The following is a 14,261-nucleotide window of genomic DNA, read 5'->3' as shown; positions in this document are numbered from 1 at the left end:
ATACTTACTTAGTATCTGTAATCCAAACATCACAGCGAACCCAAATAGGATCGATATGTATTGCTGGAGACCAGTTCTATGTTCTTGAAGTATTTCGAAAAATACTACATACAATAAAGTACCAGACGCCAAACCCTATACGCATTAAACAAACATAATTTTTCAAGTACATAATTTTTTATTATAATACGCTATAGAAAACTATAAAAGTGTGTATCATTTATACCTGGAGTAGGACTGGAAGTATGCCATTGGCAGTTGCACTTTCGTCACCAACTAGAAACATTCCTATAGCAATCCCTAAAGGAGAAACAATCGCGAATGTACAAACATAGATCACGGAAAGGTACTGCCTGGTGTTGGAAGCAATTAGCTCCAAACCAATGCAGAATGCTATCACGAATTTGTGAGCCGCCACTCCCGCAAACATATACCTAGAAACGAAATTTACATCTTTAACAATCTTAGCAAATATTAAATATTACGTATGAATCGATTTGGCGATTATCAGTTGAAAAAAAGCTCGCGATTATTAATCTATTATTAATTTAGGATTTTTTCAAATACTGTTTAAAAATTTTTTCTGGATTTCCAGATAACATTGGGGATCTTAACATCATGATTTTGTTTCGTTTTATAGTTAAATTTTGTTTTATCGTTTAATAGAAACTAAACATACCAAACGTAAGAGGCTGAACTTTCTAGACCGATAGCGAGTCCTTCAAATAATTCATGCACGGATAAACCTAAAACTATTAATAATCCTCGTAGTGAACTTATGACGAAGTCGTCCTTTTCATCCATTATGACAGGCAGGTGATGCGAATGACCGTGTCCGTTGCTACAACAACGAATGTAAATGTATATTCATTATCATTCGTTTAATTTACATAAGATCTACGACACCTGATAGACAAACAGCATCTTGCTTACTAGTGTGAGTGCCCACTGACGCAATTTGCCAATGTTTGCCCATTTTCAACCAACTCGTTGGTACTCTTGGTAACATCCTTATTCGAATTTTCTTTTCTATGTGCTTGTTTCTTTCGTAAATGTGTGTGTACTGATTCCTCGACCAAATACATGATGAAAAAGCTACAAAAGTGTATAATATACTATTAAATATTTTTTAAACATTATCCTTTAATTTAAATTTTTACAGGGACATACATTAATCTTATCTTATTTACCCAGTGCAAGTAAGCGTCTCAGCCAAAGAGAAATTGAGTTCCGGAAGTTTCCCGTCTGCTGCAAGATGCTCTAACCCTTCTTTCACTTCCGGCAATAAGTGAAGAAACGTCGTGCAGAAAAGAACGCCACCGCCGAATCCCAGAAGCAAGCTTACCAATTTCATTGACCTATTACAACATAATCGATTTTTAATTTTATTCTTTATTATTATTCTTATTATTTATTTCAAATTTATCGACTCAGTTTCAGACTTTTATATTCGTATATGAAATTACGTTATAGAGGTTATTTTTGGTAAGTATCACGACACACAAAACTCTGTATATATATCGTAATCACGATAATGATAATATAAGGTGCAAATCTTGGTATTTAAGATATTTACTTTTAATGTATACAGCATGGTGCACATTTGAGTAGATTATTAGTTTGATCAAGAAGGACTCACATTTTAAAACGAAATAATTGTTTGGTAGTGGGAGGGGGGGGTTACGCGAGAGGACATCATTCATTGGGTGAAGTATACCAATAAAAAATTACGATTTTTATTTATTACATTTATTATTGATTGTATCGATACCTAGGATCCTCAACACCGGAAGTGTTCCATTTCAACCGCCTCGCCACTCGCATTGGTAGAATGCCCATGGCGATGCTTACTGTGCATAATATGACCATCGTGACTCCTTTCGCGACCAGTATATTCGACATGTTTTTATCTTCATGATCATGTTCATTATCTTCGTGAAGCAAATGAACGGTATTCGTTAGCCTTTGTATAAGTGTGTTGTCTTCTAACGGAGACATATTTTGCCTTATTGACAGTCGAGATGTTCTACAAATAAAGAACATGAATGTAGTTTGCATATTTATATTTGGTTATCTGTAGAGAATTAACACTTTTAATTTTTGGTTACCAATCAACATCTTTTATTTTAGACAAATAGTAGCAATACAAATGTAAGAAAGATTGACAAAAATTAAGGAACTTTTTAAACAACAAATATTTTGTTTCTGTAAATCGAATATTTTAAATTTCAATTTTTAAACATCTTTGAAAGTAACAAGTATGTACGTAATTACATTCGTTTCCGTGTTAATGCACACTTCATTTATTTATTTACACATCGTTAAAATAACTAAAACTATTATTATAAATACATTTTGCTCTGCTTTAAAATAGTCTTTTCGTATATATTACATCTTATATGATACGATCGTTCAAGATCCTATATTATCGATCGTTATTATAGCATCGATTACATATAAGTCGAAAACGGTATAAACGTAACAGAAACTTTGTTTATCGATTATCCTTGAACTTGGAACTCCATAAATATTTTACCTCGAAGGAAATTAATGTCATATTGATATTATTATGTTCCTTTTACAATTTTAGATAATCCGTATCTCATACGATGTGAACTCATAGTTTAAAAACGTGAAAACGTGCTATAAAGATTTGTATACAAAGCAACATAAAAAATTTTTATTTCGGTTAAAAAGAAAAAAAAAACCGCTATTGTTACTGGAATCAAGAAATGAAAGGATAGACAGCTAAATAAATTATAGCCATAGATATTGAATTTCAAAGATCGGAATCAGGTTATGATTACGTTTCACTTGAAATTGCTGTTAACAATCGATACTGACGTGAATATTTCGTAATTAAGGTAGCCATATCAAGCGTAAAATACTTCAAGTTTACTTCAATTGTAGATAAGGCATTTTATCCAATAATATATAACAGAAAAGCATATCTTAAATATCGATACATTTTTCCATAATTGAGAGAATGATGGTCGCCTCTCTTTTATAAAAAGATATCTTTTACACGAAAAATATGAACATTTTGTAGTTTTATTTTATCGCGGCTCGTTGTTTTCCGTAACTAGACGTCAGAATAATATACAATGCATGTAGATGCAATGAAAAACTTGACTCGTACTGACAGTAATTGAATTATAACTGTGATTAACTAGGATCAAGAAATCTTTAGTTACACTTCCATGCTAAGATAAAGTATTGTATGTATTTTGCATTGCAATTGTCGTTATCACGAAGTCTTCTTCCATATAAGAGAATTTTGAGTCATTATAGAGTATTTAATATTTAGTTTACATTAACATAATAATAGAATTATGAAAAAGAGTGAATGTAATTAAGAAATATTTCTGATTTCGTGTTATAGTAGCTTTTTAAAAATTGTTCTTGTCAACTCACCGATTGAAAATTCGCGAATACTTAAACGTGGCGGCCTTAATGTATCGCGACACCTGTTCGCTCGGTTAGCTATTATTCAACTGAAAGCACTTCAGGTGTTTCGTATAACCGTAGGAGTGGACATACTACTAATTATTTCTTTCAACGGGCTGCATATATATGTATAGATAAAATGTAACGTCAATGTCTATCCAGCTTTTTATCTTAATCATTCGAATCGCAAGTAGCCAAGATAAGATGTACATATAATGGTACTAAGTTTCCTAATCGGAACTGACGATTCCTAATACCTCCTTGCCTTCTTGTACAAGACGTTGCATATAGCGGGGGCTTTTTCGTAGAAATAACGATAGCGATCTTTCTAGTAAAAAGCAAAATTCGCAAATATCCGGTTTGACACAAGTTTGAATTAGATAGGTGTTGCAATTATTTGTAATCCGAACAGTCCGTAATTGTGTGAGAATAGAAGTAGAGAATAGAAGAAGAAAATACACCTTAACAATACAAATCGTCTCTGATGTCAGATAGGCAAAATACAACCACAAACGGAGATAAAATAAAAATTAAAAAAAATTTATTTGTTGGATTTCGATATGAATACGAATCGATAAAGATTATGTTGTCGCTCGATTTAGGGGATCTACTCCACATCTTATTCGATATTTCTGATAATATCTCAGATAAAGATTTAACGATTCTTGGTAATTCGCTCGCGTGTAAATACGTATATGATATTCATGGTCTCGGTATTAAGGCTTCAATGACATATTGTTCCCAAATTTGTATATTAATAATAGCTTCCGAAATAATAGATTATGTTGTATAGATTACAGCAAAGCCAGTTTGCGAAAATCATCGAAGCAGTATTTGTAATAATCGCTAACGTAAAATTACAAATTATATGTAAGAAATGAATGTTATGTAAGTATTACTAATTGTTATATAAGTATTAATCACTCTACATCGTCAAATACAATTTTTCATGTGGGATAATGGCAACTATTCTTTCTAAAATATTTCGAATCTTTTTAGAACTTTTTACCTGGTTTAAACATATGAAAATCACATTGGATCTAAATGATTCTGGCGTGTCATTTAATACTCTAAAAGAGGAGCGTGCTATTGCAGAGTTAGCTGGAGACTCATCTTTCTTCAAAAAAGATACATACGTCGTGTCAGTAAGTATGAATCACAAGAGGTTCGAATATATGTGTAAATGTGTGAAATCTTTGCTTAGTTTGCAGAAGATCGTAAACATTCCATGAATATATCTTCAACAATGATATTGAAACACGCTTTGTGGAAGTAATTGTTTTTATGTTTTTTGCACAACGTTAGTATCCTGTGAAAGTCACTTGCATTTATGTGAGACCGTTTACTTTCGAAATTGAAATTTTTCAGGATGCTTTCGACTAGAAGCAATCGATTTGAATGGTCGTTAAATGTGGGAGCAGAGGAAACGAGTGCCGGGTACAGATGGTACTACGTAGTACCGCGAGTACAGTGAAAGTAAGTACATTCGCTATGCTCCTTTGGCAAAACAAAGAGGGAAGAAATGACTTTTGCGTTTATCCAAGGTAAACTACACAACCTCTGAAATCATTGTGAACGATAGATTGCAACTTTTTTTCCTTTCGCGATTCCAGCAATCCTTATTGAAGTTTCACGTTCACTACTTTATTTCTCTGGGATAATAAAATTGCACCCAGTGGCGTTTTAATGTTATCTATCTTATTATCAACTCGGTAAAACCTTTCTTACAAATTTTATGTTGCGTAGAAATTGCCATAATTTTAGAAGCTTATATAAATCTTTTTAAGAACTTATTGTACAACGAACCTTTTTTCGGTTATTTCCTTTACCTTCTATATCTTTCACGACTGCTTCAATTTAATTAGTAGATATGAAAAACAGGAAATCTGATAATATCGTATTTATCAAGATAGCAGATCGATTAACCGAAAGAATTTAAAAACAAGAAATTTGGAATTTGTAGATGTTTCCCATCGATAAATTGCTACTTATACGTTGTGGATATTTGCATACTCCAGTAGATTATATATTTTTTCCTCTACGTTTACTTTATCTGTGCACGTGTGTTTTTCAGTTGTTAATTTCTACTGCTTACAGATCTTGGTTCAAGATGTAATTATCATGATCAAACACTTATTGCAGTAATTATTACTTTCAAATAATACAAACGTTTTTGTTATTCTATTTATGGAACCAACTAATTTACGCATTCGATTATTATTAATCAAATAACAAGCCAGCTTCTTTCTAAACTAATTTACATTCGTTTCCAGGTAAAATTAAAGAGAGAAGAACGAAACTACGAATCATGAAAACATCATTAACTCTCGACCTGATTTTTTCGGACTGTCTGATCGATAAACAAAAGTCTGATCGCTTATCAATATTGGGATTGCGTCAAGATCTAAATGATAAATATACATGAGTTTTCCGTTAAAATTTAAGATCGGTATAAAAAGTAGCTTTTCAGCTCTATTATAATATGACACGGTATACGGCAAGTATAGAATTAATTATATTTACAGATCTTTGAGACAATACGTTTCGATTATTGAAGGACACTAGGGTAGTCGACTGACTAGTCAGTCAATGTCCACCAGCTGTACGCGTATCAGCGAAACCAGTTTTGGCTGGCATAATGGTCCAAAAACAGGAACGGTAACGAGTTCCAACGTTTTTCCCCATAGTTTGTACATACATATAGCGATCCCTTTCCGTAGCTGTAGCGCATCGTCGTTTCGAGGTTGTTCCATTTGGAACGCTTTGCTGACTGTTTAAAAATGTTTTTTCGCACGTCATTTTTCGTCTTGAGTCGTTCATTACTTTTCACGAGTCATTTTAATTAAATTGCAGTGTTCAATGAATGCATGTTTTTGTGTTATCACCATTATTTGAATAATCTAATAATTTACTTGAATGTGAATAGCCTACTAATCATTCATGCATAAATGTGAGGAGCGATAGGAGATAGGTATCTGTAATTATGCTAATTTTAATTGAGGATAAACAAGGATAAATATAGCACTTATCTCATTATAAATGATGTAGGTATCGGAATCCTCACTTTACTTATTCCGTTGCACATTTCAATTGCCTTTTTGTAAGAGTTGCAGAATTTTTTTAATTTATCGAATAATTTGGTTCTATCTAATGAGTATATGTATAACTATACTCATAATATGTACCGTGTATATTTTATGACTAATTTATACAATTTATCATCATGTAGTATAATTAATTTATACTGTCCATAAAAGTACTTAATGCGTGAATGTAGTAATAACACAATCAGATTTGAGTAACTTAAACAATTAATAATTTTAAACAATTATTTTGAATTACCTATACGAGTATTATGAAGTGGAAGTATTGCTTGCTGACCTTGGTCAATTAATCGAGCCAAAATAGACTACAGCCTTAAATGAAAATTGTCATAGAGGAATGCAAATACGATCTTTTTGTGCAATTTAACGATATTGAACATAATTGAACACGTTTCTATTTGAACTATTCAAGGTTTGTCACACTTCTACTATCCGTTTCAATGAAAATCGTACTGACTTGTTATTGAGCTTTGTTGAACTGTTTCATCAGCGGGGCAGCTATTACAAGATGTTTCGCGATACGTAATTAAGATAACCGATCAGACAGGCAACTTTCAGTAACTATAAATGATCGAATGATGATCAATGATGTGCTTTCTCACACCTGCTACATTGTTAAACCGGACTGCCTGGAGATTATTGAAATGTTGATATCAAGAATAAAAGCGTAATAATAAAACATACTTTGTTCCTTGAATGGAAAAGGAAAAATGTTGCTTTTTAACAAGGTTTTGAAGTTCTATACACTAGATCCTGACAGGTCCTAAAAATAAAGTTGAAATATGATGCTATAATCTCGTAATGTAGCGAATTCTCTAAGGCTAAATTAGGCAGTGAATATTAGCGAACTTGGTAATCAAAAATATTTCTGACAGCGAGCAGCCACTGTTTCACCATAACTATTTTACGATAATTTTTTCTGATACGCAATATAGCAATAATTACATTAAATTCCAATCTTTGTTAATCATTTTTTCATCGAACATTAAATTAATAATTGAACGTACTCGTGCTATACAGCAAAATTTTATTATCTCTGCCACAGAAAGACATTCAATGAAAACATTACCATATGGATAAACATGAGAAAACAACAAACGTTGGAATACAAACTACACTGTCAAAAATCAATTTTAAATGAAACTCATACGCAAAACTTTTAAACAAAGCGATCGAGAAAAAATGGTCACGAGCAAGAAATCACAGAACATCTTTAAACTTCATCAAAAAACAACAAACTATTTCATAGAACAAAGCCCAACTGAATCCATCCATGATGGGAGGAACCACAGAATGAACCTCATGGTGTGAACACATTGACCAAAAGAATAAATGGATTATCTACATAGTATATTGTTATAGATAATCAATTGTAATATAAACTTACTAATGTTTATTATACATATGTATAATATCCTGGATAATTAGTAAACAGTTTTCACAGGTGAACAGACTACCAAACTTCAAACACTACGGAGGACGGCGTAAATGGCACTTGTAAGAGTTGCGGCGAATCGCAACGCACTGAGTCGGACGAGTGAATGAAGAACAGTAAGTATTGCACGGGAGAGAGTAAGCAGAGGCGGCGGAGGAAACTTTCATACCTGTCTATCGGGATTCCCTGGTGTGTGCGTACGCGTCCCACCTTTAGCCGGGGATTCCTGGCTACGGGTTAAGTCGTCGACTCACCCCGGGTCACGTGTGTTGCATTCATAAATAGCCTGTTGCCAGTATCTAGTTAATGACCATGCCAAGATCAAAGGAGGGAAATGTTGATAGGTCAGGATAAAAACCACCCTGAATCAGTAGTGGTCCACCTGACTCTTTATATCGTGTCATTCGTGGCATAAATTATCTAACGCAAAGTGCAAGTTATTGGGTACTATTCTTCTTACGATAAGAATTTTCTTTCAAGTTTGACAGTCATACATACGTATGCATAAAAGGGAAATATAAGATAAATCAAATGCTACTGACGATCTGATATGACGAGAAGCTGAAGCAATAACGAAAAGTACCCTTTCCAGTTTTCATTTTTCTTTTAGGAAAATGGAAGAATATCCTGTTTTCAATAGATTTGAATTTATTGAATAAATTAATGGGCACGATATATGAACTGTTGTCTAAAAATGTAATGATTATAATATCTTGATAAAATAACAATCTCTCTAGTAGAAAGATAAAAATAGTTCTATTGAAGTTGTTTTTGTTCTTTATTGATTATAACGTAATTTTCGATCCAAACTTCTAAATGTTGAACGCTATTCGAGTAATCTATAAATATGATGAAATATAAAGGAATATATCTAAGGAATATATAATCTATAAATATAATGAAATATATGATAAAATATAAATATATATCTATAAAAATGATAAATATGAGCAAAGGTCCGTTTTTGCTATGAGCTCTTTGATTTAGACACTGTGAGAGTTTTGAAATCTTCAAGAATAATGACTCCTTTAATAAGAGAAATAAAAGTTCCATCGAAAGAGATGAAATATTTTAATTGCATTTTAATGTGGGAAAGTACCGTAATCTAGTTATCTTATTTCGCTGTATCAACTTACAGTTTTGAAACCAGTGATTGATTATATCGCCGCTCATGTTGTAAAATTTATTCTAATTGTTTAGAAACAGATCGATGCAATAATCATACAAAAATGTCAACAATTTCTCATAACTCATCCAACTTGCGTTCGCTTACAATTAGTTAGACAATTCTTTTATCTATTAAGTATTCTAAGAAGTACTAAACTTTGAATATTTCATATATATTTGCATATTCTTTACAGTTTGAGGAATATTTACATCTTCAATTATCCTATAAATGCATAAACGTTCGCAGTCTCATCATTACCTATGTAATATCATTAAAAGCTACAGCTGTGCCAATGAATTGCTTATGTGAGACCAAATTTGTTTTCATACCATTCGCTCTCTGTTTCCTTTCTATTGCGTATCTTCTTTTATGCTGTTAATTATATAATCTTCCAAGGTGAATACCAATCAGCTACTATAGCTTGGTTCTTACTGATTCGTCCTTCCTCTTCTCGATAAATCTTACATCACACTTATTTGTGAAAAAAATTCTATTTGATAAGAGCGTACGTGCGATCGAAGTAATCGATTCGTTTCGTGTATATTTTTATATTCACAGATTGAATTATAAATATATTGAAAAGAAAACTTTACAATATAGGTAAAAGATAAGGATTTGTGCTGAATATTAAGTGGTTAAGTATTTGTGTAATTTTTTAAAGGTAACATTGTTGGAACTCGGACTGACTAACGTAGTATAAGCCATATGTTAACCAAAAAGGGGTGAGTGAATTAGGGGAGAAAACATGATTTCCGAGTGTGTACAGAGAGAATGTGAGAACAGCGTGCAACAAAAAACGTATAGATAACTTGACTCGTGTACAATTATTATTTCAATATACTAAATACATTTATGCTTTTTCTTTTACAATTTTACGTTTGTTTGATTAATCTTATCAGGTTATGAGCCCAGAGTAGGTGTAAAAGAGATAGAAATAAAAGAGAAAACGAAAGAAATGCCTTAACGGAAAATCGGGAGGATAATCACGTATAACAAAAAGATAAAAGATCAGAGCTTCAAAAAGAGTATTTCAAAAGAGAACATGGATTCAGCACAATATTTTCCCCAGTTGTACGTAGAGAATTTCAATAACTGGAAATTCCGAGTTAAATGCTTGTTGACTGAAAGACAGAGAGATGATATGCTATGCGTCGAAATCCCGTCATTCGCGAGGGATAAATATAGAAGGAGTTTTATATTAAAACACGCGAAAGCCAAATCAATAGTGGTGCAGTGTATTATGGACAAGCATCTATATCTAGTGAAAGATGCATCCACTGCAAAAGAAAAGATTTTGCAAAATATGTTTGAGAGAAAAAGCATGTTTTCAAAGTTGCATTTATGGAGGAAGCTATTTTCATTGAAGTATGGACAAAATGAAAGATTTTTTCTTAAAATTTGACACCATCATAAAAGAGATGCAAAAAGGGGGAATCCAAAATAGATGAATCTGATAAAATTTGTCATCTACTGTAGATAATGTCTGAAAACTATAACATTATAATAACTGCTATCGAGATAATGAATAATAAGGAAGTCACTTTAAACTTTGTTAAAAGTACACTGCTTAATGAGGAACAAAAAATGATAAGCAAGATGTTCAATGAGAAAAGCAATAATAGCCAGGTAATATTCAAAGCCTTCTCATTTGCTTGCTTTAAATGTGGTAGAATAGGTCACAAAATAAGTGAATGTAGAGCAAAAGAGAGATCAAATACCAGCAGGAACTCATGTAGGGGTTGAAGCTTCTTCAGAGATAGGGGTTATCGACCAAGGAGATCAGAGACAGCTAATCAATCTATTAAGGACAAAATCTCATTTGTGATCTTAAGCAGCATAGTCAGTTGCAATGAGAGTAAATTTACAGGATTTATATTGGATTCAAGTGCAATTGCATATTTAATGAAGGCAAATATGGAAAAATATATAAGCAATATAGAAATGTTACAGGAAAAGGTAAAAATCCATATAGCTAGTGGAAAGAAGATAAAGGCTACAAAGAAAGGTAACTTTGTTGGAATGTACAAAACATAACCTTTTGTCAGTAAGGAACCTAGTCCAAATAACTATAAGGTGACATTTGGCATGGAAGACGTAGAAATTGTGGGAAAAAACCATGTTATTTTGCAAAAGGAGGAATAACCCACATATCTTGAAATTAAAACCTAAGAAGATGAGGTTTGTGTAAGTTTGGAAGCAAGTCAATCTAAAAGGCTGAACTGTAACACAGAAGAGTAGACCATTTGGATATAAAAGGTATGAGAATTCTAGGACTACCAATAAACAGTGACAAGTGCTCTACGTGTGTGGAAGGCAAAGTTCCAAGACTCATTTTTTATGAAAGAAAGAAGCAATCTCAAAAAATAGGAGATTTGATACATTCCAATCCATCAGTGTCAGTAACTCCATGTACTCTAGATAGACATAGGTATTTTCAAGTGGTGATAGATAACTACACCTACTTTACAATGTATCTTAACAATGTATCTATTAAAACAAAAGGATGAAGCTGAAGAAAATTTTAAAAATTAGATAGCAGAAATGAAAACCCAACGAGGAATAGTAGTAAAAAATATAAGACTAGATAATGGTAGAGAATTCACATTAGGTTCTTTCAAAAACTACTGCAAATCATGAGTAATAAGGATTTAGTATATGTGCCCATACACACCCCAGGAAAATGGTAAGTTTATGATAGAACTAGGATCAAGCCCATCAAGAGGAAGTTACCAAAGACCCTATGATGAGAAGCAATTAGATGTTCAGTTTATGAACTAAATAGAAGCCTAACAAACGTCAATGAGAATTTGATATATAATCGTATATATATTATATGAGATATTAAAAGAATAATTAAGACTTCTTGTATCTAATGATTTTTCGAGGTGCGTAATGTCACGACTAATCAGGGATACAATTAGAAAATACTGCGTAATAAAGGAGAACATGTCCATTATTATTACTAGTGTTTACAAAAAACAATTTACATTACTACTTAAATCAAACCTTATCTAACTCTGATTTAGTTGTATATTTTTACGAATGAAAAAGTATATGACGTATAAAATCATGAAGATGTGAAAACTTCAAAAATCATGTAGAATATTTAAATAATTATACTCATTTAACAAGAAAAACCAATTTCCTATAATAATTGATCTAGCAAAGCTTTTAAAAGAATATTGCGCATACGAGAGAATGAAGTAGTCCGTTTGGAATTGTAGAATATCATTGCGTGTTTATAAAGACGTCTACAAGAGGAATTTCCTTAGCGATTCAGATCCAGAGATTCGTCGCGCCGCTGCTCTTTGCAGTTAACTCCGATTATCTTTTTCGCACGCATAGCTACGCGTGACCTGCAATTTTGCTAGTTGGGACAAGCATGGATCGCTGACACGCAGGAAACGCGATATTACTCCGTATAAAAAAGAAGAGAATAAGTAAAGGAAAATGTATGTGTGGCGTTTCATCGTAACCAATTATCAGACACGGTCTTCTCTAATCTCCATTTTTATCTCACAACTTGCAGTTGTTTGTATGTTGAATCATGTTTCACAAAATAATACCATTATTTATGAACTTTATCCTTTAACGTTTCCTTGAGAATATCATTGAATACGAGGAAACAAAGGAAGAAACAGGAAAATGGAGGAAAACATAATAATTCTAAGAAAATGTTATCGTTTATCATAATTATGGAGAATAATCGAATAATATTAATGTATGGTCGAATAGAAGAAAACAAAAATAAATAAAGAAGAGATAAGATAATATATGTACATATAACAACCATAAGAGAATGTTCATTGGAGAATGATTTAATATGTTTGATACCATTCCTATAGTAATTTTTCTTTTATATTATACTTCTTTGTGGAGTAGTATTATAATCGGAAATATCAAGGAACACATTAGACGGCTATTGTAAAAAAATTTTCATTTTAAATCTGGCTGATCGCGTAATAAGGGAATTACCAATGTATTATCCGCAATTAGAAGATTCTTTGGAGATTATTGGTAATAGGAGGAATCCGTCTATTTAAATTGTTCTTTGCCCACGCGACAGGTCGTTGTTTCACGCGATATATGAGCCATTCAGAAGCCACGCTGATTATCTCTATAAATTCAAAAATACAGGAAAGCGACTATACAAGATATACTACGCTACATTATAAAAATCTAGAATTTTCTGATCAGTAAATTGTGGATTTTTATGCATTTATGCAAAAATGCACAGAATATACATAATACGCAAAGATATATATATACGGGAATATTAAAAATATTTCTTGTAATGTTTTGGTAGGTAAAGCAAATTTCTGTCTATCTTTCTTTCCTCAAATCGTATTCAGAAAAATATACCTAGATATTACAAACACTGATTTCTAAATTCACTTTAGAATGAACTTGTGGAAGTTAATTGTTTGTTTCTTAAGAATTGAACATTAATTATGTACTTATTTAATGAAGTTAAGAAATTGTCGAAAACTCGAGTTGATCGGTTTATCCTCTGAGAGGTTCATGTGTGTACATAACTGGTGGTAATAAATGTTTGACGTGGTTGATGCATCTTGCAGCAAATGGTCAGCAATTTTCTTCCTAGAGGTCATCGCACAAGGAAGTGAACGGAAACTCGGTCCTCTCATGGAACTTGATAGAAATTGCTTTTAAAAAGGGGACAGAGAAAGCGGAAGACAGAATTATTGCGTGATCTTACCGCAAATTCTATCAATTTAGGTAAAATGTAATTCCTGGAACTATTTTGGTCGATATGTATATAAGTAACAGGGTTGAAATAATTAAATTGTAATACACAACATCTTTCAATGTTTTTTAACTAAATTGTAATGAGAATGTAATTATTATTAAAGTGCGGATATTCGTGGAAAATCATACTTTTATAAATATAATGAAGAAATGGGATCTATTATAACTGAAAATCATTGAAGACATTAATTACATAGCATAAGAACGAAGGAATACAGAATTTAAGATAAAACTACATATTAAGTATATGAAGTATTTAATACAATATTGTATTCAAGTCCAATGTTTAATAAAGAACTATCATTGGAAATAAAGATAAGAGGGACTGAAAGAAAAATAA

At 32.1% G+C, this 14,261-nt stretch overlaps 1 protein-coding gene and 1 long non-coding RNA gene across 10 annotated transcripts in view; one reads left to right on the top strand and one right to left on the bottom strand.

Moving 5' to 3' along the window:
- LOC100643822 (zinc transporter ZIP3) overlaps nt 1-8,244 on the bottom strand; it is a 27,064-nt gene extending 18,820 nt beyond the window's left edge. For 4 of the 8 annotated variants that reach the window (XM_048411043.1, XM_003399738.4, XM_048411041.1 and 1 more), the window contains exons 1-7: nt 7,939-8,078; nt 1,772-2,026; nt 1,191-1,358; nt 934-1,095; nt 680-841; nt 227-434; nt 9-135 (exon numbers count right to left, since the gene is read on the bottom strand). In XM_048411043.1, coding sequence (XP_048267000.1) covers nt 9-135; nt 227-434; nt 680-841; nt 934-1,095; nt 1,191-1,358; nt 1,772-1,998 — 1,054 coding nt within the window. In that variant the 5' untranslated portion in view covers nt 1,999-2,026; nt 7,939-8,078. Of the gene's footprint in view, nt 1-8; nt 136-226; nt 435-679; nt 842-933; nt 1,096-1,190; nt 1,359-1,771; nt 2,027-2,536; nt 3,257-3,414; nt 3,542-6,789; nt 7,599-7,938; nt 8,079-8,155 lie in introns of those variants that run through there. The other 4 variants (XM_048411040.1, XM_020865783.2, XM_012314967.3 and 1 more) reach the window with 4 other exon arrangements.
- LOC110119746 lies at nt 4,200-14,261 on the top strand. Of its 2 annotated transcripts, XR_007225991.1 has the most exons (9): nt 4,200-4,335; nt 4,447-4,592; nt 4,652-4,747; nt 4,816-4,923; nt 5,721-5,896; nt 5,973-6,105; nt 7,597-7,923; nt 7,996-13,891; nt 14,026-14,261. It is a non-coding gene; the product is annotated as an uncharacterized LOC110119746 (long non-coding RNA). The 2 variants fall into 2 exon arrangements; XR_007225990.1 differs by having other exon boundaries at nt 4,241-4,335; nt 7,996-14,261.

The sequence above is a fragment of the Bombus terrestris genome, chromosome 12 (assembly GCF_910591885.1).
Source record: "Bombus terrestris chromosome 12, iyBomTerr1.2, whole genome shotgun sequence".
NCBI lineage: Eukaryota > Metazoa > Arthropoda > Insecta > Hymenoptera > Apidae > Bombus > Bombus terrestris.
Note: the sequence above shows the minus strand (reverse complement) of the source record. Positions and strands in the feature narration are given on the sequence as shown.